The sequence below is a fragment of the Papaver somniferum genome, chromosome 1 (genome assembly GCF_003573695.1).
Source record: "Papaver somniferum cultivar HN1 chromosome 1, ASM357369v1, whole genome shotgun sequence".
NCBI lineage: Eukaryota > Viridiplantae > Streptophyta > Magnoliopsida > Ranunculales > Papaveraceae > Papaver > Papaver somniferum.
The window spans coordinates 71,882,797-71,906,952 of NC_039358.1; the positions used below are offsets into that span (position 1 = coordinate 71,882,797).

The 24,156-nt window shown below is 35.5% G+C and overlaps 2 protein-coding genes and 2 pseudogenes across 3 annotated transcripts; 2 read left to right on the top strand and 2 right to left on the bottom strand.

The window, feature by feature from the left end:
• Positions 1-573: 573 nt before the first annotated feature.
• On the top strand, positions 574-4,625 carry LOC113290499 (annotated as a pseudogene).
• Positions 4,626-5,388: 763 nt separating this feature from the next.
• On the top strand, positions 5,389-6,829 carry LOC113290505 (PI-PLC X-box domain-containing protein DDB_G0293730-like). The gene has a single exon (XM_026540104.1). The coding sequence runs from the start codon at positions 5,604-5,606 to the stop codon at positions 6,576-6,578; it is 975 nt and encodes a 324-aa protein (XP_026395889.1). The 5' UTR covers positions 5,389-5,603; the 3' UTR covers positions 6,579-6,829.
• Positions 6,830-7,271: 442 nt separating this feature from the next.
• Positions 7,272-11,228, bottom strand: LOC113290521 (annotated as a pseudogene).
• A 139-nt stretch (positions 11,229-11,367) lies between these two features.
• Positions 11,368-14,764, bottom strand: LOC113290514 (U6 small nuclear RNA (adenine-(43)-N(6))-methyltransferase-like). 2 transcript variants are annotated; one of them, XR_003331593.1, is made up of 9 exons: positions 14,512-14,764; positions 14,217-14,425; positions 13,415-14,108; positions 13,097-13,301; positions 12,521-12,628; positions 12,292-12,429; positions 12,124-12,193; positions 11,900-12,023; positions 11,368-11,768 (listed from the first exon to the last, which is right to left on the bottom strand). XR_003331593.1 is itself a non-coding variant. In XM_026540114.1 (9 exons), exons 1-8 carry the CDS (start codon positions 14,736-14,738, stop codon positions 11,956-11,958), a joined length of 1,719 nt encoding a protein of 572 aa, XP_026395899.1. In that variant the 5' UTR covers positions 14,739-14,764; the 3' UTR covers positions 11,466-11,768; positions 11,910-11,955. The 2 variants fall into 2 exon arrangements, 1 of the variants encoding a protein (XP_026395899.1); XM_026540114.1 differs by having other exon boundaries at positions 11,466-11,768; positions 11,910-12,023.
• Between the last annotated feature and the right edge of the window lie 9,392 nt (positions 14,765-24,156).

The window sequence follows — 24,156 nt, forward strand, 5'->3', positions numbered from 1 at the left end:
GCACACGGTCATTTAGTATATGTATGTGACAACCCCCCTTGAAATTTAGTAATCCCCTGTAGACTGTAGTCGATCCCCACCACACACGGTCATCTAGTATATGCATTTGGCAAACCCTTGAAATTTATAGGTTGTTTGGATGCACATTCAGAAGTTACTTTTCGACTTAAGTCAGAAGTCAGTTTGGCAATAATTTTTCAGAACGACTTCCAGAAGCAGAAAAGCGCGTTTAGAGACAAATCTGCTTCTGACTTCTGCTTCTCCAGAAGTAGAAGTCAGAAGCAAAACTATTTTGCTTCACAAAAGCTGACTTTTCTGCTTTTAGAAGTCGTTCTGAAACATTATTGCCAAACTGACTTCTGATTTTTTGACTTCCAGAAATCGAAAAGCAATTTCTGAGTGTGCATCCAAATGCGTTAGAAGCAAAATAGTTCTGCTTCTGACTTCTACTTCTGGAGAAGCATAAGTAATCCCCATGACAGCATGGTTCAGCTGTCTCAAAATCACACGCATAACAAGGTGAGGTTCGTATAAGAAACAAAGGGTGTGTTTATCAGGTATTACCCGCCCAAGAGAACTGAACCGAAAACGGATTTTGCCCTCTTCTGAACACAAACCCTAAAAAAATCTTCTTGAGTGTGCAGAGAGAACTCAGAGATGAACTAGCTTAAGATCATTTCGAATGTTGTTAAATTGTCATATTTTTGCAAAATGGGAGCGAAATTTCTGAAACAAAGTAAGAGATATTGTTTCAATAGTTTTAAATTTTAGTTCAATTCATCATTGTAATGAATCAAACGATACATTAATTCAAAATGAAGATAGTTACTTATAATATTAATGGGTTGAGACCAAGAATTTCTCAACATGGTTCTCTTCTTAAATTGCTTAATTCCCTCCAAGCTGATATTATTTGCTTTCAGGTAAAAGCCCTTTTTTCTAAAACTTATGTTGCCCTAATTTTGTTCAGTTCTAAGGTTGTTAGTTTTTAATTTAGTCGTCGCAAACATCGAAAATTTCAGGAAACGAAGTTATCAAGAGAGGAATTTACTGCAGATTTAGTTATGGCTGAGGGATATGAATCCTTTTTTTCTTGTACTTCTACTACGGGTATAGGTCGTACTGGTTACTCCGGTGAGTAGTGTTTTTATGCTCATTTTATCACAGCTTGTAGTTTCTAATAGTGTCTGCATTGGGTTGTTTTCTTTGGTTTATTTGGTTTAGTTTATCATGGCAGGTGTTGCTACATTTTGTCGAGTAAATTCGGCATTTTCAAGCAAGGAAGTGGCATTACCAGTTGCAGCAGAAGAAGGGTTTACAGGTCTTTTAGAACAGTCTCGAAATCGGTTGAGTACAATGAAAAAGGATTTGTCACTTGATGTGCCAGTGGTGTTGGAGTGTTTAGAGGGAATATCAAAGGACGAACTTCTTGAGGTTGATAGTGAGGGACGTTGTGTCATCACAGATCATGGTCATTTTGGTAAAATTTATGTTTATGTCTGTGCTTTCTTTTTGATGGTTTCAAATTATAGATAGAGTTGGTAATTTGTAAATGGTGTTGCTGGCAGTTCTTTTCAATATATATGGACCCCGAGCTGATCACGATGATAAAGAAAGAACACAATTTAAGTTAACATTTTACAATGTATTACAGGTAAGCTTGTTTAGTGACTTAATTTTCTTCTTCAAGTGATGCTGGAAATATCTGCAAGCCTTCATTCTTGATTCCATAAAAGTACGTCCGATTGATGTAATGTTCCTTTTTTAATAGAAAAGATGGGAAGCTTTGTTAAGTCAAGGAGAGGGTAATTATTGTTGGTGATCTTAACATTGCTCCTTCTGCTATAGATCGTTGCGACGCAGACCCGAAATTTGAGGAGAACCAGTGAGTAATCTATTTACTAAGTACATGGTAGAATTTTTATTTATTTTTATAAGCAGTACATGGTAGAATTGAGAAAACAGAATTGCTTACACAATTCAACGATGTCTTTTGTCATTGCCAATGGACTGGGCTTTAGGTTTCGAAAATGGCTCAGATCTTTACTAGTGGCAAATGGAGGACCATTTTACGACGTATTCAGATCAAAGCACCCTGATCGGTATACATTCTATCTTTATTATGTTTTTTTGGGGACTGAACTTGATTTCTATATCAAATTACTTTTTATACTGTATGTGATATATTAAGTCCTTCAAGTTTCGCAATGCTACAATGCAGTAAGGTTTACTAGGCTGAGGAAGCTAATGTCCTCTCCCCCTCTCTTAAGAAATGTGGGTAAACAGTGTATTGTGATGGACATGCTTGGGGTTCTACCATAATTCCCTTTCTGTTATGATGATTTATTCACATTCGGACCTGGTTGATCCATAGGGCAGAAGCGTACACGTACTGGTCGACCCAAACTGGTGCTGAACAATTCAATTATGGTTCAAGAATCGATCATATTCTTATTGCTGGTCCATGCTTACATCAAGATGAGAAAATGGAAGGACACAACATAATAGATTGTCACGTTACTGAGTGTGACATTATGACTCAGTTTAAAAGGTGGAAGCCTGAGAATGTTTCTAGGTAATACTAAGTTATTGCTTAAGTTGGTCATTTGCTTCAAGACCAGAAACTATATTTTACCTATTAGAGATATGGATACTTCTTCAAATCTCAGTTCAGAGACTCTTTCAAGGAGACTGTACTTTTTATCAGTTTTTTTAATCTTTAAGTTGAAGTATGTCACCATGGTTGCAACAGATTAGACATTTTATAATGTGTCATAATCTAGACTTATGGTGATTTTATCGTAACTTGATTCTCTGTTTAATTATATGTTGTCATAAGAATGTGATTTATGTTCCAGCCACAGGTGGAAAGGAGGGAGAAACATTAAATTGGAAGGTTCTGACCATGCTCCTGTTTACGTTAGTTTGGGGGAATTGCCTGATCTTCCTGAGCACAACACCCCATCCTTAGCTGCAAGATATGTTCCCAGAATCCGTGGTTTCCAGCAAACAATTGGTAAACACATATTTTCTTCTATCATATGAAGCACTGTTGATTTTCTTTTATATAATAAATCCGGGACCGCTCATACCTCTTCATAATAATGTTCAAATGCCTAATCTGAGAATTATCATGGACTTTTTACGAACTTACTTTGTCCTCTTTCTTTGTGTTGCATCTTTTGGTGACTTTACTGATTGGAGTATAATCTAGTGGTGCAGCATTTTATTCCTATTCATCCACAGCATATATCTGTTCTATACTCACTGGTGGTTTTCTTTGTAGTAACATTGCTTTCAAAAAGACAAGTAGCTGCTGAACTCAAGAATCATGGAGTTTCACAGTTGTCATATGACAATGTTAACATGCAAAGTTGTAGCAATTATAAAAGATCGCTAGATGATTGCAGTGTAGCTGACTCAGCATCTATCAGGAGTCTTCCTAGTTTAAACCAAAAGTGTGATGATATTGGTCCAAGCATAAATAAACATACGAATAATACTTCTGTTGAAGCTCAAGAGGAGACAGCTTCCTGTGGAGCTTGGACAAAATTAAATTCACGAACGCTCAATAAGATGAAAACTAGTAAGAAAGCCAGAGCTGGAAATTCTTCTCAGCGCACATTGAGTTCATATTTTCAGAAAACACCTAATGTGCGTGTTGGAGTTGATCGTGCAAACTTCAATATCTTACATGGCCAAGAAGATGCCACAGTGGGGCAGAATGGTTCTTGTCTATTAACTAAAGAAGTGAATTCTCCTAATGGAACCCCAGTGGATAACGATGAAAACAAAAGTTTCTTGAATTGTCAGCTGGAGTTGAGTCCATCTGTAAGTGATTTTGATGCCTGCTCTTCTTCCCAAAAGGAGAAATCAGATGTTGCATTGTCTGAGTGGCAAAGGATACAACAACTCATGGATAAGCATAAGCAGGTACCTCTCTGCAAGGGCCACAAAGAACCTTGTGTTCCTAGGGTGGTGAAGAAACCAGGTCCAAACCTAGGGCGCAAGTTTTATGTCTGCTGTCGTGCTGAGGTACTTTCTGTTTCTTATCATCACTTTAACTGATTCCAACCACATTCAGATCAGCTACTCAGTAACGTCTTAGGTGTTGTTGTTAGGGAAAGTTGTGACTAGCTAGCCGAGAGTAGTTTGATCGTTCATTTCTGCTTTCAAGTATATTGACTGTTTGAGAATTAGTTTCAAAGCTGAGGTAGGTAATACCTACTGAATTTAGCTGGTCTATTAGTGCTTTCTTTGGTCAATTTAAAACAGCAATTCTTATTTACTTCTCGCATATATGGCGATGATGCAGGATATATATATTTGATACTGTTTTGCTTTTCTTTTCTAGGGGCCTTCATCTAATCCAGAAACAAATTGTGGGTACTTTGAATGGGCAGCTTCAAAATCTGGGAAGAAAGGAAGATGATCGATCCATGATTCAGTGGTAAACCATTAACTAACCAAAAAAGGGTATGTGAAATGATTTTTCGGACCCTATAATCCTGTTTGTCATTTAAAATTTAATCCACCAAAGGGAATGTCGCCATTCAGTGTACAGGACTCACCTTTTTTGGTCTTTTAACATCACCATAATGCACCTATACAGCATCAAACTGCAACATGCTTTTTTGTCTTATGTTGTGTAACACATGTTTGTACTTTGTACAGCGTTAAGATTCCATTAATGCTAAAAACATCTTAATTTTCCTAACTTCTTAGAAGCCACCGCTGATTCGCATATTTAAACATTAAACAAATTAAGATAAGTTAGATATAGAAAAACAAGCAGATAACAACCCCATTAAACTGTTTATGTTGCTATCAGGGTCTGTGCAGCTGTCCTGATGACTGGCCCGATTAATTTCAAGGGCCAAAGTTCCAAGCCACCCGTTCATCTTGGTTTTGTCCATTCTATGGACTGTTGAGACTTGAGCAGCATGAATGATTTGATTTGCAGATATAATATATTAGATTTAAGAGGAACATGAGAAACTCATTGCTAATATAGTTTGTCGGTTGGTGTAATCATGGAAGCAATTTGATTTGATAGCACCAATTATGAAAGAACTCAGTGTTGGGTTTGGATGCTGCATCATCTTTGCTAAATTACCCAACCAAGAGGTAGAACAGGACTTGCTTGGCAGATTTGTAAGAAGTTATCTTTTGCAACATCCAAAGGCACCATAACCATAAAATTAGAGCAAATTTTTAATTTTTGTGAAGAAAGATGACAAACAAAATGAGTGGCGTAAGGACAACCAAACAATTGGTCCAACCAATCAGTGTAAAGGGGAGTAAATGGCCAATCAAATAAGTATTCCAACTAATATTACAAATCTAGCTGTTCAACCCACCAAACCTGAAAAACAAAACAAAAAAACTTAAAAATCCTAATCACATCCATAATACAAATTAAACAGTAATTCTATCTCTAAATTCAACTCAAATTCTCTTATTACTTACCTGATCACAATGTCGTATATAAACCTCCACCAAGTCAATATCTTTTCCTCCATACTTCACACCAAAAAACATAAGCAGAACAAGAAAAAGAAGAAGAAGAGAATTACAAGCATTCTCCTCCCCTGACTGTTGAAATGGGTGCCCAATATTCCAAACAGGTGGATCGAAGGAAGGGAATTGCCGCGGAGAAGAAAACTCTTGAAGATCTTGAAAAGAAATCTGGTGATGACTTTCCAGGATCAGACTATCATCCTTCTGATCGGAAGAATTGGATGTCAGGTTTAGACCCAAGCAGAATTCACATTAACAAGATTGTTTGGCCGGGTACTCATGATTCAGCAACCAACAAGATTGGAATTAGATTCATTTCTCGTCCATTTGCTCAAACTCAATCTTTGTCAATTTATGAACAGCTTGTTCTCGGCACTCGGCTGTTGGATATCCGAGTTCAGGAAGATCGTCGTGTTTGTCATGGCATTCTCCTGACTTACGGGTTTGATGTTGTAGTCAATGATATCAAGAAGTTCTTATCAGAGACAGAATCTGAGATTATAATTCTTGAGGTTCGAACGGAGTTTGGTCATGAAGATCCACCTGAATTCGACAAGTACTTAGAGGAACAACTCGGGGAACACTTGGTCCATCAAGATGACCATGTTTTCGGAAAGACGATTGCTGAATTGTTACCTAAGAGAGTTATATGTGTATGGAAGCCAAGGAAGTCACCTGCACCTAAAAAAGGTAGTCCGTTGTGGAGTTCCGGGTACTTGAAAGACAATTGGATCGATACTGATCTACCTGCCACCAAGTTCGAGAGCAACATGAAGCATTTGAGTGAACAACCACCAGTCTCGAACAGGAAATTCTTTTACAGGGTGGAGAATACTGTTACACCCCAGGCAGATAATCCAGTTTTATGTGTGAAACCGGTGACAGGAAGGATTCATGGATATGCAAGACTGTTTGTAGTCGAATGTTTTAACCGAGGCTTTGCGGATCGGTTACAGGTTTACTCTACAGATTTTATCGACACAGGCTTCGTTGATGCATGCGCTGGACTTACTAAATCAAGACTAGATGATGAGAAGCCTCAGGTTTCTGACATGTAAAATCATGCATAGATTAAGTTTCATTGTCATATTATTCCTTCTACTTTCATCCTATATGTTTATTCCCATTGCTTATGTAAGTAAACTTAGGACAGATTACAGTGTGTATATCATATCTAAGGATTATGCTATGTTTAGTGTATTCCCTTTGTTCGAATAGATTCAACAGAATGTTTAGTTTGCTTTCTTTCAGAAAGTATGTAAAAAAGGAGTGATAAATTTAAGTATGAATAACGATTTCAGAAATTTCATTCTTTTTGCAACTTTTTCTGTTTTTATTTTTTTTAGATAAGAACAGGTGCAAAAAGCATATGGATATTCACTTGTTGAATTATGTTTTTCAACTATACCTATGTTTAATATTTGTCATCTTCTTTGTCACCATTCATTCATTATTATTTCTAGCTTGAAAACTTTTCTTTGCTCATCTTTCAGACTAATTTTTATAACCATAGCTTTTTGTTAATTAAATTTCTTTCAAGTGGTGTTGTGAAGATAGTCCCTACTACAATGACATTATTTGATGAAGACATTTTCCATGTGGTAGGTTTTGAAGGTTTTATGTATTGGAAAAGTTGGGTGTTTCTTTACTTATAATCTTGTTTATCAGTTGCTTTAATCTTATCATTTATAAGACGCTTTAACAAAATATTAGCGCATTCATTTCATTGTAGATAACTTTATCATCTGCCGGTTTAAATTTCAATCATCCGTAATTAAGGATTGCAAATTAGAGAACAATGATTTTTCTTTTTTCCATTTTCTCTAATTTCAAAACGAGTCAAACTTGCTTGACCAAACATACAAATTACAAAGTTTCAGAACAAAAGAACATGAATGATGCTAACTAAACTATTTATTTTTTGTCGGTCCACAGAAAAATCTTTCAGATGCTAGCTTAACTCTTCTAATCTGCTTAATTAACAAAGATCCAAAACCAATTATGGTACAATTACGGACAGCATATACGGATCAAACAGGACCAGCTTTGCCACATTTGATAAGATTCCAAGGTGCACCTCTTCATCCCGAGGGGAAATGGTCGATGGATCTTCCTGTCCAATGCCTTTCACTCTCATGTACATTCTTGGCCTAAATACCATTTCTCAGCATCTTGCGATCTGATATTCCACATTCCTTGATTGTTTAGTTCCAATAATACTGCTGTCCAAGAATACGGATACACCTGCACAAACACCACACCGAAAAAACAAACCAAGTTAAAACTGAATGTAAGAAATTGAGCCCTAAAATGTACTACTAAACCAAAACAGTTAATATCCTAATACCTGAACTGTAGAACGGTAAATAGCATCGGCCATGTTATATGATGGATCTGATAGTCTGCTCTCATTCCAATGACCATTTTCCATTCTGCATACACCCAAAAATTGAACAAATTATGTTCGGATAACTAAGCCAGTTAAATGTCATCCGTGTAGTATTACTATGTAATAGTAGTCTGATATAATGAAGGAAAACCAAAGTTCGATAAGTACCCAACAACAAAAAAGTTGTATCCATCCATATGCCAAGTTTGTAAAGAAGGTCGAGGGTTTTGAAACACGATGTGGATGAACTTTCGATATTCAGCATCAATAAGAGAAGAACCCAAAGCATATGGACGATTATCTGGTGCATCTGGGAACTTCTCAGGTGCAATTATATCTTGGAGTTGGAAATAATCTGCCAGCTTTAGAGGTGTGTCTCCATTAACAAACGAGACGCCGTTAACAGTAAAACGGCGACTATCACCAACCATCATCAAGCCGTTCTCTAAAATTATGGTGCGGTTTATAGGGATTTTGCCGTACTTAAAAGAGCCTTGTGGGTTCGGCCTTGCTGCTCCAACTTCCAAATCCAATCTGTAAAACAAGAAAGTCCATCAGTTTAGATAGGATCAATTTTATTACAAAAGAGTGATACTACAGAGTGTGGTGAGTCGCGGTGGGGATGAGTATATGCACGATATACTGACCTTACAGAACGGGCTTGTTCCATAGAATATTCGTAGTCGAATGGATCAGGTCCAGGTGGAATTTGATCCAGGGGTAAAACTAGCGAACCTGGATAATGAATAAGTGCAACACCAACCAGCTCTGGTTCCATGAATCTGGAGGATGCAACCATGTAATACGATATACCGACCGTCTGATTGGCAGTTACAAGGACGGAGTATGATTGGCCCACGTGGATATCTAAAGAATCATAGTATTGTTTCAGTGTGTAGGATCCTTCTGTCTCTACTAACAACATTTGGTGCTTCTGAATTCTGAAATTCAATGATGTTTTCAGCCCAACATTTGATATTCTTAACCTATATGTCTCTCCTGCACGTTAATGAAAAGACAAATGCAAAACTTTAAAACAGTAACAGTTGAATATGTAATAAACTGATTCCATCTAGAATTTGTAGAATATAATGTCATATATGTGACCGTCATGGCTTAATAATTCATGTGTTATACAGTCTCATCGACTACAATTTGTGTTGTTCTTTAGAAAAAGAAGAGTGCAGCCTGGTTTTAAGAGCTATGGGCTCAATTCTTGTACGGTTTTCCTAGTGATGCCAGTAGGATTACATCATAGAAACAAGTGAAAATGTAACTCATCCCCCAAAATATCCTCTCCGGGTTTTCATGTTTCAGGTGCATTAAAGTTGAAGTCTTAAATGTACTGTTGTAGTAAATACTTTCAGGTCATGTGACTTGTTTTTCAGAGCTTCATTTTCTGGTATTTTACATTCTGTTGCTGGTACTCTGATTTCTGATAACATTAACAAGATTTAATCTTTTTAATGAGACTTAACTCTAGTTAAGTGTTCCTTTAAGGTATTTGTACTTAATGATTTTAAAATGTACCTAGCTCTTCTGTTTTGATATGATTTCTTACTGAACATTGTTTATTGCTGGGGATTGATGTTCATAACTTCACATTTTGGGGTTATCAAACAAAGAGTGGAAGAAACATATGGGATCCAGGATCCACGGGTCACCCAAGAAAATTAATCGCATTAGATCCATCCTGCTATTACCCTCGTCTATGTGATAAACTGATAATGTAAGTTCAATTCAAACAGGGTATGGGTGTAACTAGCTGTTCGCAACTTCACTGCTCAGTGGTGATAAAACCCAGACATGGAATTCTGACATTACTATTTAAACCGTTATGATAAACCCCAGATATGGGTTTCTGCCACCACTATTTATTTGACACAATAAATACTTATTTAATGAAACTTCTAAGCTTTTCATTTGAAAATGAAAAGTCAAAATGGATATACTACCCAAGAAAATAGACTGAGATATGAAAATAAAAAACAATTAGAAGAGGAAAGAGGAAACTAGTTAATGGAAATTACCTGGTTGAAAAGTGAAATTGGTTTCCAAAGGACCATGACCATTGATGAGTATTCCATTTGGTTGAGATGGCAAGGGAATTCCACGGTCTAGAGATTTTTTCATGTCCTGGTTACATAGATGAGCAACACTTTATAGGAAATTCTTACACCATATTCTAACCACACTTTTGAGTTGTAATTAGAAGGATTACTTACCCGGTAATCCGACACGAACCAGTCTCCAATCAGGACATCAAATTCATCGAATGGACGGTCGAACGGAACTTTAATAACATGCCGATTATGAACACGGATTGGACCATACCCACCAGCCGCTTTTTGAAACGCTAGCGTTGGGAAATAGAAAAAACTTCCGATCTGATCCTTCATTTGGAAATTATATGTCCATGTTTGCGCTGGTGTATTGGACAATTTGTTCCTTGGACTCCATCCATCCATGAATTCCTCCTTTGTTGAATTCCATTCCTAAAAAATCAAAAAATGATCAAAGTATATCTTAAAATTATACTTATGCTGGTCTTTGTTACACTGGAAATTTTTTGAAGGTCCTTTTACATACCATGTGATAAGTAAGGGCTCTGGCAGATTGTTATGAACGTTAATGTGAACATTGTCATTTGTAGTTGTATTTAAGAGAGGACCAGGAAACTGATCATTAATCAAAATAACCTGCACAAAAAAGATGAACAAGAAAAGTTACATCATATGTTTAAGCTTCAACTTGTACACTTCACTATGAATGTGTAAGTAAGCCTGTATTACCTTCTTTTTAACACCAAGAGGAGAACGCTCACCGTAAGAAACCGTCCATTCGAACCAAAGATGGGGATTTTCAGCATCAACAGAGCTGCAAACTAGAAGTACTAGTAACAAATAACTAAAAAGAACAACTGAAGTTGACGCATTGATGATAAACTTTGTTTTTACAAGTTGTTTGTTAATGTAAGAAGGTTCCATTGTGATCAAAACAAACTTCAAACACTCAATACAAATGACAAACTCTCAACTCTTTGGGAAGAGCTATAAGCTTGTTTGTGTTACTGTGCAGTGTACTTGCCCTTCCAAAGAGAAGATTTAAGCAGTTGAAAGTCGGTTGAAACTGTAAGGAGGAAGAATAAAATATTGCTTAAAAAGGATGGTTTTAAGTTACGAGGTGAAGAAGTTCATAACTTAATACAGACTATTCATTTATCACACCTTATCTCTCTCATCAATCACTCAAAGGTGGAAGGAACGATAGGTAATTCATGAGAATGTTGCAAGGATCAAGAGATCTTTGTTTCAACGGTTGTGATTGTCGATCATCATGATTCACAACACACGCATTTGTCGCCAGAAAACATGTAATCCTTAAGTTATTTCAGGGTCCTTTTTATTAAGAAACTAATTAGTTTACTTAGGGATGCAAAAAGTATCATAACTAACATTTAAGTAACCAAAGAGATTTGCGGGATTATAGAAAGATTTTGTCTTAACAAAATATGTGCAGTGCATTACCATATTTTGCAAATCTAGAGACCTTGTACTACTAAAAGTTGGAGGATGAGTTTCTATTTTTAATTCAAATTGACAATGGGATGTATAATATTCAATGCGAAAAATGACATCCAATGTTGCTGACGTCAACGAATTTTCGCTAGAACCGAAACCTGAGCAAAATGGAATCGATACATTCGGTTCTGGATCCCGATAAGAACCTGATACGGACTCTATAATCAGTTCCGGTTCTGGGTAGGGAGATATCTGATCAGGAACCCAAGCATTGACGCATACACTATTGGTTCCAAACTCACAAGTTGGGCCAATGGTTCCACAGATCCGGGTTCACTCTACAAGTAGAGAAGTGACCTAAATTCAGTAAAAACTTGGGTGACATTGATTGAAGAAAACTACAGCTGATTAGCATAAGCATTTTGCAAGTTCGTACAAAAGGAACGTAGAAAATAAAATTAGGTGATACCAGGTCATACAGAGTTGAAAGTAGGCATATCTTCCTAGCTTGCACCTTGGACATGTTTAGGTATTTCTACAATAATCCTTCTTAAGGGATAATTCCAGCTGCTGAAACAGCACAGATAATGCGCCTGTAAAGAGAACAGATGCTTGTTGACAAGAGACTTAAGAAGGCTTGTAAAAAACATAAGATACAGAAACATGGAAATACAATACAAGTTAAGTGCAAACCAGAAAGTGGGCCTCCTTTATTTTGTAAGGAGGCTTTCACTAAAAGTGTCCCGGGAATTTGCTGGAAAACCTAAAAGAAGATAATACATGGAAATGTTAGTCTGAGTCTCATTCTAATTCACATGCATCAAATCAAAAAAACCATTGGAAAACTGTACGTAAGCTCACCGAGATGCGGAAAGAAATCTCTTTTGATGGAACTGCATCATCGCAAGTTGGCTGCCTTGGTTGAGAATTGCTAGTTTCATAAGAATTGACTGATTCATTATTCACAATTGCATCACAACGCTCATTTGATACAGTGACCTGTTAAAGTTACAATCAATGTTGCAGCACACAACAGAATGACAATTTGCAAGAACAGACAGAATAATTTATCTGTGATGACATATCTTACATCAACGACAAATGATGAGCAATTAGATTTGCAAGATGCTCCAGCCGCGGCAAAAAAGGACTCCACAGATTGCAGAATGTGCATCGCACTAATCTGGCGCTGAATACCCTGAGAAGCACAGGACTCACCCTTCAGAACGCATATATCAAGAATCTTATGGTTTGAGAAACTGGAATATGTTAAACTAAACTTTGCATTAGCATATCCATATCACAACACAAGGAAGTGACATGTAGACACTCTCCGTCGGCAACTCAATCACCAATACAATTTTATGAAAATGAAACACACTGCATCAGGATTCTTAACTAGCTCAAATTACTTAATTAACACTCTTTAAGAAGTCAAACAGTCACAACAGTTCGATTGAAGTTGTAAGAACGAGTTATCCCAGCAAACCAATACGAGTGAAGATATATTGGTGCATATTACCACTTACACCTTAGTGGCATCTATGGTTATTGCTAAAATAACCAAGACTTAATAATACAAGGTAGCATGTTCAAAATAGATACTGCATCTGAATAATGAAACATAAAAACTCTTCATTGTCACATTTGGAGCAGAATACCAGACCTCAAGCATGAACGACATACTGGTTTTTGGTGTTCTATGAGAAGCTGTAATTGTAGCCGGAGGAATGAAAGACCATGCAAGCCCCCATCTGCACATATGTCCTTGGACAAACTCGGTAGTCTTAACTACAGATACTCCCACCTCTCTAAGCTTAGATGTTAGCAACTTGAGATTTATTTTCCTCCCAACCATTGAAGTGTACCACCTAATCCAATCAAATCAAGGGCAATATTAACAACTGATGATCATTTATTTTGGCAGAATAGTAATTTGAGGCGTGGGAAAAAAAACGGAGACAACACGTAGAGGAAGTCTTACCGAAAAGACTGCTTCAGCACAGCACTATCTTCAATAATACGAGAAATAAAAGCCAATTCTCCACCAGGGCAAACCATCTCTGCCGGTGTCCCACCGCATGCGGTTTTTGGGTTTAGTCCTGCTTCCTCCATGCTCTCAAAAAACGGAGGATTGCACATACAAAAGTCAAAACGTTCACCATCCTTGACAACGCCAAGAAGTACGCGTGGCTCATCAGAAGACTTCTCCTGCAACTCAGAAACAACATCAGGCACCTTAACCTCCAGCTCTGCCTCCCTTATAATCTCTTCTGAACATCGTTCCCTTTCAGTAGCCAACTGGCCATTGGCTGCAGTAGCTTCTTGTGAGTCAGATACAACATCAGATACCTTATCCACTGACTCTGTCTCATCTCCAATCACTTGTTCTGAACATCGTTCAGTTTCAGAAGCCAGCTGACCATTGGCAGCGGCAGCAGCTTCTTGTGAGTCAGAAACAAGATCTGATGCCTTAGCCACTGACTCTATCTCGTCTCCAATAACTTGTTCTGAACATCGTTCGGTTTCAGTAGCCAACTGACCATTGGCATCAGCAGCTTCATGCGGGGTGTTCTTCTTCCCAGCACTTCCAGCCCTCCTGATTTCAATCAACTCGGAAAGATGTGGATTGCTCTTAACATTGTATTCTGCCCATTCTAAAGCAACATCAGTCACATCTGCAAACAGTTATCATCAACGCATTCAGTTCAGTCACATTTCAATCTTCATTCAACAAATTAAACAAAACGTAAATAAAATGTAGGGGTTTGGGATAACCAAAAGACCTGATCCAACGAAATTCCAACCCAAAAGGGATGCACCAAGAAGAGGGTATATGCAATTGGCTCCAGTTCCAATATCAAAACCCCTCACTTTATTATCTCCACTAACATTAGTCTTTGCAATAACATCAGAGGAGAGTAAATCTTCAATCCAGTGAATGTAATTTGACCTATTTGGTATTGTAGGACAGAGCTGCCCATCAGGTATCCACCTACACAACAACAACAACAAAAAAAAAAACTTGATGAATTTGAAAAAACTCAATATGAGTATGAAATAGAGAGTTAGAATTAGTACCAATGAACACCGTGATCGTGGAAAAGTAAAACCCTAGTTAGTTCTCTGGTGGCATTGAAATCAGTCCAGTCAATTCTAGGTCTTCCATCACGAGGGGAGTAGAAAACGAAGGGTTGAAAAGATGGATACAGAGAAGCTAATTGTTGGAAATCAGGAGGATTTTCAGAGTATTTGTTTCGTGGATGTATGCTTGCCTTCTCTTCTCTTCTCCTTTTCTTACTCGGCATTTTCTCAACAACTGACCGTTAAACTCTCTCTCTCTCTCTCTCTCTCTCTAAAGAATAATAACGTACTACTGGGCTATGTATCAGGCCTTAATGCAGATGAAATCGGCCCTTACACGTTCTATCCAAATAGATGACGGATTTCAAATTTGGCACCCGTATTTAATCAAACATCCAATGGATGGGCGGGTTGGACGTAGATCGATCAAATGAATTTTCTTAATTATTATTTAAAAAATATGAATATAGAATTTAAAAGTGTCCTTAAAAAATAGTGTAGTTTTTTATTAATAACATGTTATTACATGTTTCAATTAACAAAATATCCTAATACAATAAAAATATATCCAATTACACCTATATATGCAATACTGTCATTGACTTCATACTTCCGATAATTCAATATGTACCCTTACTCAAATAGATGATGATGTCCAACAGATTCTTAAGCCAACACACGCATACAATTCAAAATCTTTTAGATCCACAAGAAGATGAGGCAACTGATTCCTGATGAAGAGGTTAAGCAAATTAGAAAACAAAGTGAGCATGATAAATTTGTGAAAAAAATACTGAGAGGAAAGCACCACTTTCAAGAGTAAACTTGATTGTTCTACATCCAAGCTAGGTGACCTGTGATAAAAGCAACTGAGAAGGATGTAGCACGATCAATTAGTTCATTACTTGTTGAAGCAGTCTTAAATGAGTAGAATGTGGTGATCGGTAAAGTGAAGAAGTTGAGGATGAAGAATAAAAACTTGAGTACTGAGAGCTACGGTAAGGTGAAACCTTACATTGTTCTTACATCTTGTAGCTTTCTTTCTTTTTTCGTGATGTTTTCTAGCTTATTTAGTTTTCACCATGGGAAATTTTTTAATTTTTCTCAATAATTTGTTTGTTTTTACTTAGATTTTATCTCATCATGAAGTTTATATCCTAAAATGCTCATGGTTATAACATCTTAAAATATTATATAGACTATTTGAAATTCTTGCTTGCTTACCATAGACCTAAAAGCTTCATTACTTGGCGACTGGCTTAACAGTGTAGCGTCATCCTAGCGCTTCACTGGCCCTTCAGGGTAGCACTACCTTAGCGCTTCATAGTCTATGCAGTATAACACCATCTTGGATGATCACTGACTAGATCGACTATGCTGTAACGCACAATCTTTGCGCTTCACTAGCCATACATGTAATAGACCTCCCCCACCCAATCTGCTCAACGTCCTCGTTGAACGCACCAAGGGTAAACTCTATACTTGTCTTAATCTTCGTTGCATGCACTTTCAGAACCATTCTGAAATTCAACAACCTTTGCTGGCTTTTGCAAAACGTCTTTACCCAACTTTCATGCCTTAGCACCAACATTACTTATCTTACTGCCTTGTCATTGATCCTACTGATCTTGAACTTTTGTTGTTACGTTGAGCATACTCACTAACTCCACTTTAATCCGTATATCAATACTCACGTGCAAACTGAAAATTCCTCTTTCCAATTCCCTGAATTAGTCTTAAATTTTACTTATGGTGGGTTTGTTTGCAGAATTCACCCTTTCCAGGTATTTATAATTCCATGGGATTACAAATTCTGGGATTTATGTAAATTCATTGTATGTTTGGTAACTCAATTAAAATTCCTAGGATTTATAGAGTTTTCTTGTATTAAAGTCTTTGTACCGTTTAACATTACCCTCAAATCTTAAAATTGCATATATATTGGAGTTAGAGTTAAAAAAAAAAAGTGGGTCAATAAATCCCTTGATAAGTTTCCCATCAAATCTTAGGGGGGAGGGGTCGGACTCCATATGGAGGATTTGCTGGAAAACTGAATCCCGTAGGGAACGTGATTCCAAGGATTCGGGCAACCAAACATATAGTGAGAAACGTAATTCTACCAAATCCCCTAGACCCATAAATTCTACCTCTAAAATTCTACATCCAAACCCACCATTAAATCATTTGCGCCTAAGTGTACGCAAGTAATGATTCTTCTCATTGATCACACTGATCATTGCCATAGTCTTTTGCCTTCATTTTCTGACTTTAATTGCACCATGCAACCTAACATGACTTATACAAGACTTTCCCTAATTCTCTAATCATGTTGCGTCTTCGCCAAAACATGTCATTCCTTAAGGTATGAACGCCCTATGATTTCATACCACTCTTGGCATGCGCCACAACCTATAGCCTTTGCTGCACTTTGCAAACTTCATGAATTTTTACTAGATTTGGCCTCCAAATCACATTGCAAACTTCACCTTGGACTTGCATCATTTGTATGCCAAAGAACCAACACCTTGTTGTTCTTTGCTTGGATTGTCGCAACACCATGATTGAAATGCATGACTTTGATATAGTCATGACTTAGGATTATCCGAGTATAGTAGGGTAAAAAATGATTCTGGAGAAAAGAGTAAAAGTGGGTAGGTCGATGAGAAACGAGTATAGACCATAAAAAAATATATTGCACATGAGTCTGCATATTCGAGAGACCAATCTGTATAATTCTGGTCTAAACCAAGAAATGGTCGTTCTAGTCTTGCTTCGGTCACAATATGAAAGAGAAGGGTTGATCTAAGGGAGGGAAGCAGAGAAGGTGTTGAGATCAGAGAGATAAACTCTGTAAGGTGTGGTTCTTTATGACTTTTCTCAGAAAAATGGAACTTGTCGCAAAAGATGGTACGTTGTAAGTTCTATCGATTTGACTAACGAGATTCTCAAGAGAATTTTCAGATTAGGAATCCATTGAAACTACTAGAGAAGAGAGACAAAAGAGACCCAAGAAAGAAAACAGATCTTACTTAAAAAATCACACGATATAACCAAGGAAAGAGAAATTGATATGACAAGAGTTATCAAAAGAACCCTAAAAAAGGAGACACACTCTCAAGAAACTAGAACTGTGAAACACATGCTTCCTTGTTCTAGCGAAGCAGGTAAAACTTATAAACTCATTAAATCTAATCTGATCCGCAATAAATAAAATAAATCAACGATTAGAAAAAAGACAAAAATAAGATAAACATTTGAAAAGGCCAAAGATACTATAGACAAACAAAAACTTTATCTGAGCATATTAATTTCTTAACATTGAACGAACCGGAATAATAAATGATATTCTATAAATCAGAAGCATCAAAAGAAACTATTCCGGAGATAAGAAAGGATTAGAGGTAACTAAAGCGAAAAAAATCTAATTTTCGCTTATTTTTTCGCCAGAGAAGAGGTTGCAGGAAATAATTGATATGTGTTGCCACTTAGGGAAAAATTAAATATACAGTAGAACTTCGATAAATTAATTATTTCGCTAAAATAATACAATTCTCCGGTCCCAACTAGGCTTGTACAGGCTAAATGTTAACTAGGTAAATTAATAACTTCGCTAAAATAATAATTTTTTCCGGTCCCAAAACTATTAATTTATCGAAGTTTTACTGTACTATGTTACTTGTTGTTTATTGTATAATAATATGTCTCCTTAACTTCAACTTATTTATTTGTTAATTATAGTTTCACTAAAATTGTGTGGGTTGGTTTAAATCTTAAATGCCTTGATTTGTATGATTCTTATTACAACTGGTGTAGTCCTTGTTTTGTTGATTCTTGGAAAGACAAAAATATATTACATAGCATTATATACCGGTAGATTTGGAAAATTATGAACTCAGTGCTTTTTGAAGAAAAAAAACCTTGATCCTAATGAGCATTTATCAAACAAATAAGGAGAACATGGTGGACTAGAAGATTCAGCTCCCTTTAAATTATGAACACCAACTTTTTGGAAGTCTGCAACCAAAGTTAAGTGAAACTCGTGAGAATAATTGCATTTAGAACGTCTTTCTGGTAGATGATTTTTTTGCAATGAAGACATTGGTCAGTTTCAAAATGTTGGGGAACTTGGAACCCTGAGCATAGTAAAACACAAGATCACATAGGAGAATTGGTGGTTTGAATTAAACAGAGACAGAAGATAAAAAAAACACACAACCACAACACAATATATTTGTGGTTCACCTTTATAGGCTACATCAGAGTTAAAACTTATCAGTATAAGCTTCACAAAAATCAACAATCATTACATGATAGTTATACAACCCAACAGGAGAAAACTCAAACAAAAGAGTTGCCAAGACATGCTCGAGAACTCCAAAACACAAGGTTTTACCCCTCTTCTTAGTTGGATTTTCTTTATGACTCAAGTTTTAGTTTTTTTTTTATATATATATAGAGAACACAAACGTGGTCACCAAATATATTAGTCTCTTAGGGATAGGAAACTCATAAACTCTTTCCTAATCCAGTTAGGAAACCTGTCTCAGTATGAAATGGACTAAATATGAAATAGGTATTTTTCATGTGTGTATTCACGATAGTATAGATAGTCAGTCTTTTTCAAATGGCGCCAAATCTTTGTTAATAGCTTAAGAAATTTCATTTTAAGTTTTGTTAAGAAACATAATACTAAGGCAGACAACCTGCTAAATGCCCAAGGGAACATAACATTAGTTTTTTTAATTTTGATGTTTTAATAGTAAATATTTACAACAATTCTAGACTTACCAGTTTCCACATGTCTATGCGTGATCACACTAGTGTTGCACTGTTAGTGACTTTTGGTTATAATCATCAGTCATTCAACTCGAGTTCATTACTCCCGATTATGTTATTGTCATGACTATGATTCATCAGTCACTTAACTTAAACTCTTAACTTCTTTAAATTACCAGTGGCTTCAATGAGTGATGGAAATTTACTACACAAAGAGAACGACACAATATAAGAGAAACATTTAATGATTCTAATTGTCTTCCACTAAATTAATGGTAGAGTTTGTGATTTATGTCCCCTAAAAGTCAAGCTAAACAATTATCGACAAAGAAATTTTAAAAACAACTACCAATTTGAAAATATACAACACATTAATGTTTAAAAAATTGGATAAAATATCTAGTATGTAGCTAAAGGAACTTTTGCCATCTCAATCAAATGTGCTCGGAAATACTACTTACAATTATCAAATCGTTAAACTAATATATAGTGTGGGGTTTCATACGTTATATTTGATAAAAGAAAGAAGAAAATTGGAAAAACGAAGATCTGAAATGGTATTTAATACTTATAGAATCGCACTAGATCCTGACTAATTAGGCGAATAATGTATTGGCCATGATGTAATCAATGAGATAATGGGGCATTATTTGTCCTTTCATAACTCTTATCATAAATTTTCAAGTTGAACATGGACAAGATGTATAATAGCACCGACCAACTAGCATCTCCTAAGAAAATTCTCTATGAATCTTTCACGAATTGCATGGTTTTTCAAGTTCAAAGAATTTTCTTAATTTTCTTTGATGAAGTTTAAACTATGTTTCAATTATATTTATATATATTGATTATCAATTTTCCTTTATAAAAATAAAAAAAGGTATCTCTAAGTTGAAAAATTAGATAAGATGTTGGAGTATTAACGTATGATGTTTTGTCAATCTGTTTGACATGTAACAACTCCTGTAACAGTCTCAATTTTATATCGGAGGTATTAACAAATAGTCGAGGCTCACAAATTTTTCGGGAAAAAAGTTGAGAAATTATGAGTAACGTTTATTTCCAGAAGCTTTTTAAAATTTAGCTAATGAATATGGAGTCTCTTAAAACCCAATGCTCCAAATTTGTCTCTTAAACTCCTTAGCTAATTCGTTAATAAAAACATCACAAATGTTAATAAAATAGAAAGTGGTACGACTTGCAATGGCCGACATGAAGAACATTCCCAAGTTTTTCACCCCCACCCATCAGGAGGCTCAAAAACTAATCACTTGATTGTATGAGAACCGCACACCAAAATCTCCATGTTAAAGTTATCTCTTTGTACATCACAACACAATACTATTGTAATAAACTAGTATAAATCGATGCGAAAGAATATATAAATAATGATCTGAATTCCTTATATGATATCATCATACTTATTTTTGTCATCTTATCTCTAATTATAATGGAGCATAATCAAATCCAAATTCTTATAATATGTACTTTATATTCGGACGTGCATCAATAATTTTGAAAATGTTCTTAAAAGGTCAGATACATGATCATGTTGAATGTCATTGCCTGACTACCTGAATAATTTTCGATTAAAATGTACATGTTTCAAATTCAATAATTTTCGATTGATATGCGTCCTTAACAAGTTTACAATCCAAAATATAAATAGGAAAACAACTACTAGAAGTCTAGAAATATAACTAGGACACTAAAAAAAAAACTCTAATAAGAGAAAAACTAACACGAGGTAACCATTGAATCTAAATCACTTAGACATTGGAATGTTGATGTGAGAGTATTTTTTAGGTGATTTCGTACCAAAGCAACCAGCCCAAAAGGATGAGTAAAATGACAATCAAAGAATCTAGAAGTATGTCAAGCGCCCTATTCCGTATCCTCCTGCGTCTTGCGCCAGCGCAGATGCAGACCTTTTTTTCCGCACATGTAGTAGAATCTGGTTCCACACCAGAAATGTACATGTTTCAAATTCTTATTTTTAGGCCACAAAACATAAGAGATAACTTTTCTCTTTCTTATAAAATATATAAAATAATTAACATTAAAAACAATAGCATCATTGCAAATGTCTTGTACGAGGGAGGGTACCCAATAAACTAGCACCCCATTAGCAGCCATATATATCAAGTATACATAATCCATTATAGTATTTCTCAACTACCAACTGACTTCTTATATAACTCTGACGACGTTTTATTATTATTAGGTATTAACATCATATAATATTATTTCTTTTAAAGATTTTAGCTCAAGCTTTAAAAATATCTAATTAAGTATCATTTTGTAAATGGAGATTCATCTAATACCCAGCATGATTAAAAATAACAATTAATACATAGTTTGATTATGATACACGCATATGTTGATCCGACATAGATTAGACAACCAACAAATATGAATTGTCTTTCTAGGTTTTATGTCCATTTGAAGCTTTTTACTGTTCATCATAATCACATGCTTTTATTTTAAAGCAATAATCAATATGTAATTATTATTTTTGTTTTATCACCGGCAATAACTGATCCTACCCCTTCGAAAATGAGCGAAGAAGAAACAATAAACAAAAAAAATGTTATCATTGGTTTTTATATAATAATGATATCGTTGTTCCATTTCATCCACATGGAATTCAAATCAAAGTTTTCAAATATGCGTATTGAAAAGGAGTAGGATCCTACAACAAAAGGGAAAACCCTTTTCACAAAATTCCTAAACCATTGGATATACCAAATCTACAAAAAAAAATTGATTGATAAATTGAACTACTAATAACATTATTTTTACTAATAACAATAATCCAAAACAACATACCTGCATTTCATCCGGTCGCAGCCTTCAGTTCTTTCTATATAATGTCCACATCCCGGGCATCTTGCTTCAAAAAAATAAAAAATCCCGGACATCTCTTCCGGTTCTCTTTGGATTATTATAATCTACCACTTGAGTTTCAATGTGCTTTGCAGCACAGCTGGTGCAGTGAAAATGATCATAAAAGCAATCCTGATTAATGAACTTCTTAGATACATGAGCCTCTTAACATTATATGTCGCATGTGAATTGTTGACCCTCTACTACAATTTCCTCCATCACAGACAAGCTATCTCCTCCTTCTGGTTGATAATCCCCAAAATATTATACGGCAATGTATGACTCTCTCTCTCTCTTGTTATAACGATGATGAAATAAGTTCCTTTAGTTGTAGTCAGCAAAATTCAAACAACAAGGAAAAAATAGGACTTAAGCTATTATTGATGTATTTTCCAATGTTAATGTGTTGGCCATTGATATTAATGCTTGAAGATACCTATAACCCCAAAGTGTATCTACAGTAAAATCTCTCAGAAGAATACTCCATATAAGAATAAAAAATTATGGTCTCGACTTGGGCCAGTTATATTTAAGAATAAACTCCATGTTGGAATAAGTTATAATTTTTTCTGGTCCCGTCTTAAGGAACCTACCTCCATATAAGAATAATCGACATCAAAATATATATATACAGTAGAACCTCCATATAAGAATATCATAGGGACCACAAAAAATTATTCTTATATGGACGTCTTCCTTAAAACGATCAATAGTTATATATGTACCTAGGAGAAAATATAATTACGCACAACAAACATCACAATGTACCTAGGCAATACAAATAGTAGTTAAATTTTCTTTAGTTTCACATGTATGATACGTATGGTAAATACACGAAGTTTGCTATGAAACACAATGTACATAGGCAATACGTAGGGAAATATAAGTTTTGTTTAGTTTCACATGTGAAATTTGTTTAGTTTCACATGTATTAGTTAAATACATGAAGTTTGCTATGTAACATAATTCACACAAAATTAAACAATGATATGGAAAATTGATAAACAAAATCATACGACCAAAGATATTTAAATGAGTCGTGCAAAAAAAAACACATCATACACTATAAAACTTAAAAGGATTTTTCAAACTAGTTAAAAGAATCTTGAAAAAGCCGGGGTACAACAACCACACCCAATATTTCGTTTGACAATCCGAATAGACAAACTCCAATATATTTTAAAGAGAATCAACTAGACAGTTGTTAGAGCATAGCTCGGTTGAACCCACCAAGCGTTGATATGTCAAGTTTGATTGTCATATTTTAGTGAACCAAAACTCATTTAAAGAGTCGCTTGATTATGTACTAGAGTCATCTTCGTATAGGTTAACTTGGAAGTATTAGGATATGAGACATTACAAGTATTGCAAAGACTTGAAGAAGTAAGGAGCTACAACGACAACATCATCCTTCCACTTGAGGTTAGTGATATTTGACTTGAACTGTTTCATTCCCTAACGTATCTTTCAAGTCGTGCATATTGAAAACATAACTGCGAAGCATGAATGATTACACTCTAGTTAGACGTAGTATTAAGGAATACAATAGGAAGTATAACACTTATTTTTTAACTTCGTATATAAGACATCGACATAATCGTTCGAATGCAATTGTGATTATGTATGGGTATGAGGTGAAGATTTCATCCTAGGAAAAAATGTTTTATATTAGTTTAAAGGAAGTAAATTCATGATTTTGTTTCGTGAATCGAAAGGGAAATTGCTAGGCTTATTGGTATTGCTATTCATTGCATATCTTTTGAACTACCAATATGTGTGATTAGTATAACCGCTCATGACTTGTTTATGTTCTTGGTAAAACTATTCACAAGGCCTGAATTTTGTATTGGTATGACTTTTATTAGTGGAACCAATCTTAAGTAATCACCTGAGATGGTATGATCGATTTAGTGTTATTGGTATAACCAACTCTAGGCAAAGGGGAACCGATCCTATGAAGAGGTGCAACCGATCACAAGA

Excerpts from the sequence above, each read along its gene's own strand:
- LOC113290505 (XM_026540104.1), top strand. The coding sequence starts at position 5,604 with ATGGGTGCCCAATATTCCAAACAGGTGGATCGAAGGAAGGGAATTGCC.
- LOC113290514 (XM_026540114.1), bottom strand. The coding sequence starts at position 14,738 with ATGCCGAGTAAGAAAAGGAGAAGAGAAGAGAAGGCAAGCATACATCCA. Across the intron at positions 14,109-14,216 it reads TTGGAATTTCGTTGGATCAG|ATGTGACTGATGTTGCTTTA; the intron begins GTCTTTTGGTTA and ends AACTGTTTGCAG. Across the intron at positions 12,430-12,520 it reads GCTCATCATTTGTCGTTGAT|GTCACTGTATCAAATGAGCG; the intron begins GTAAGATATGTC and ends TAACTTTAACAG.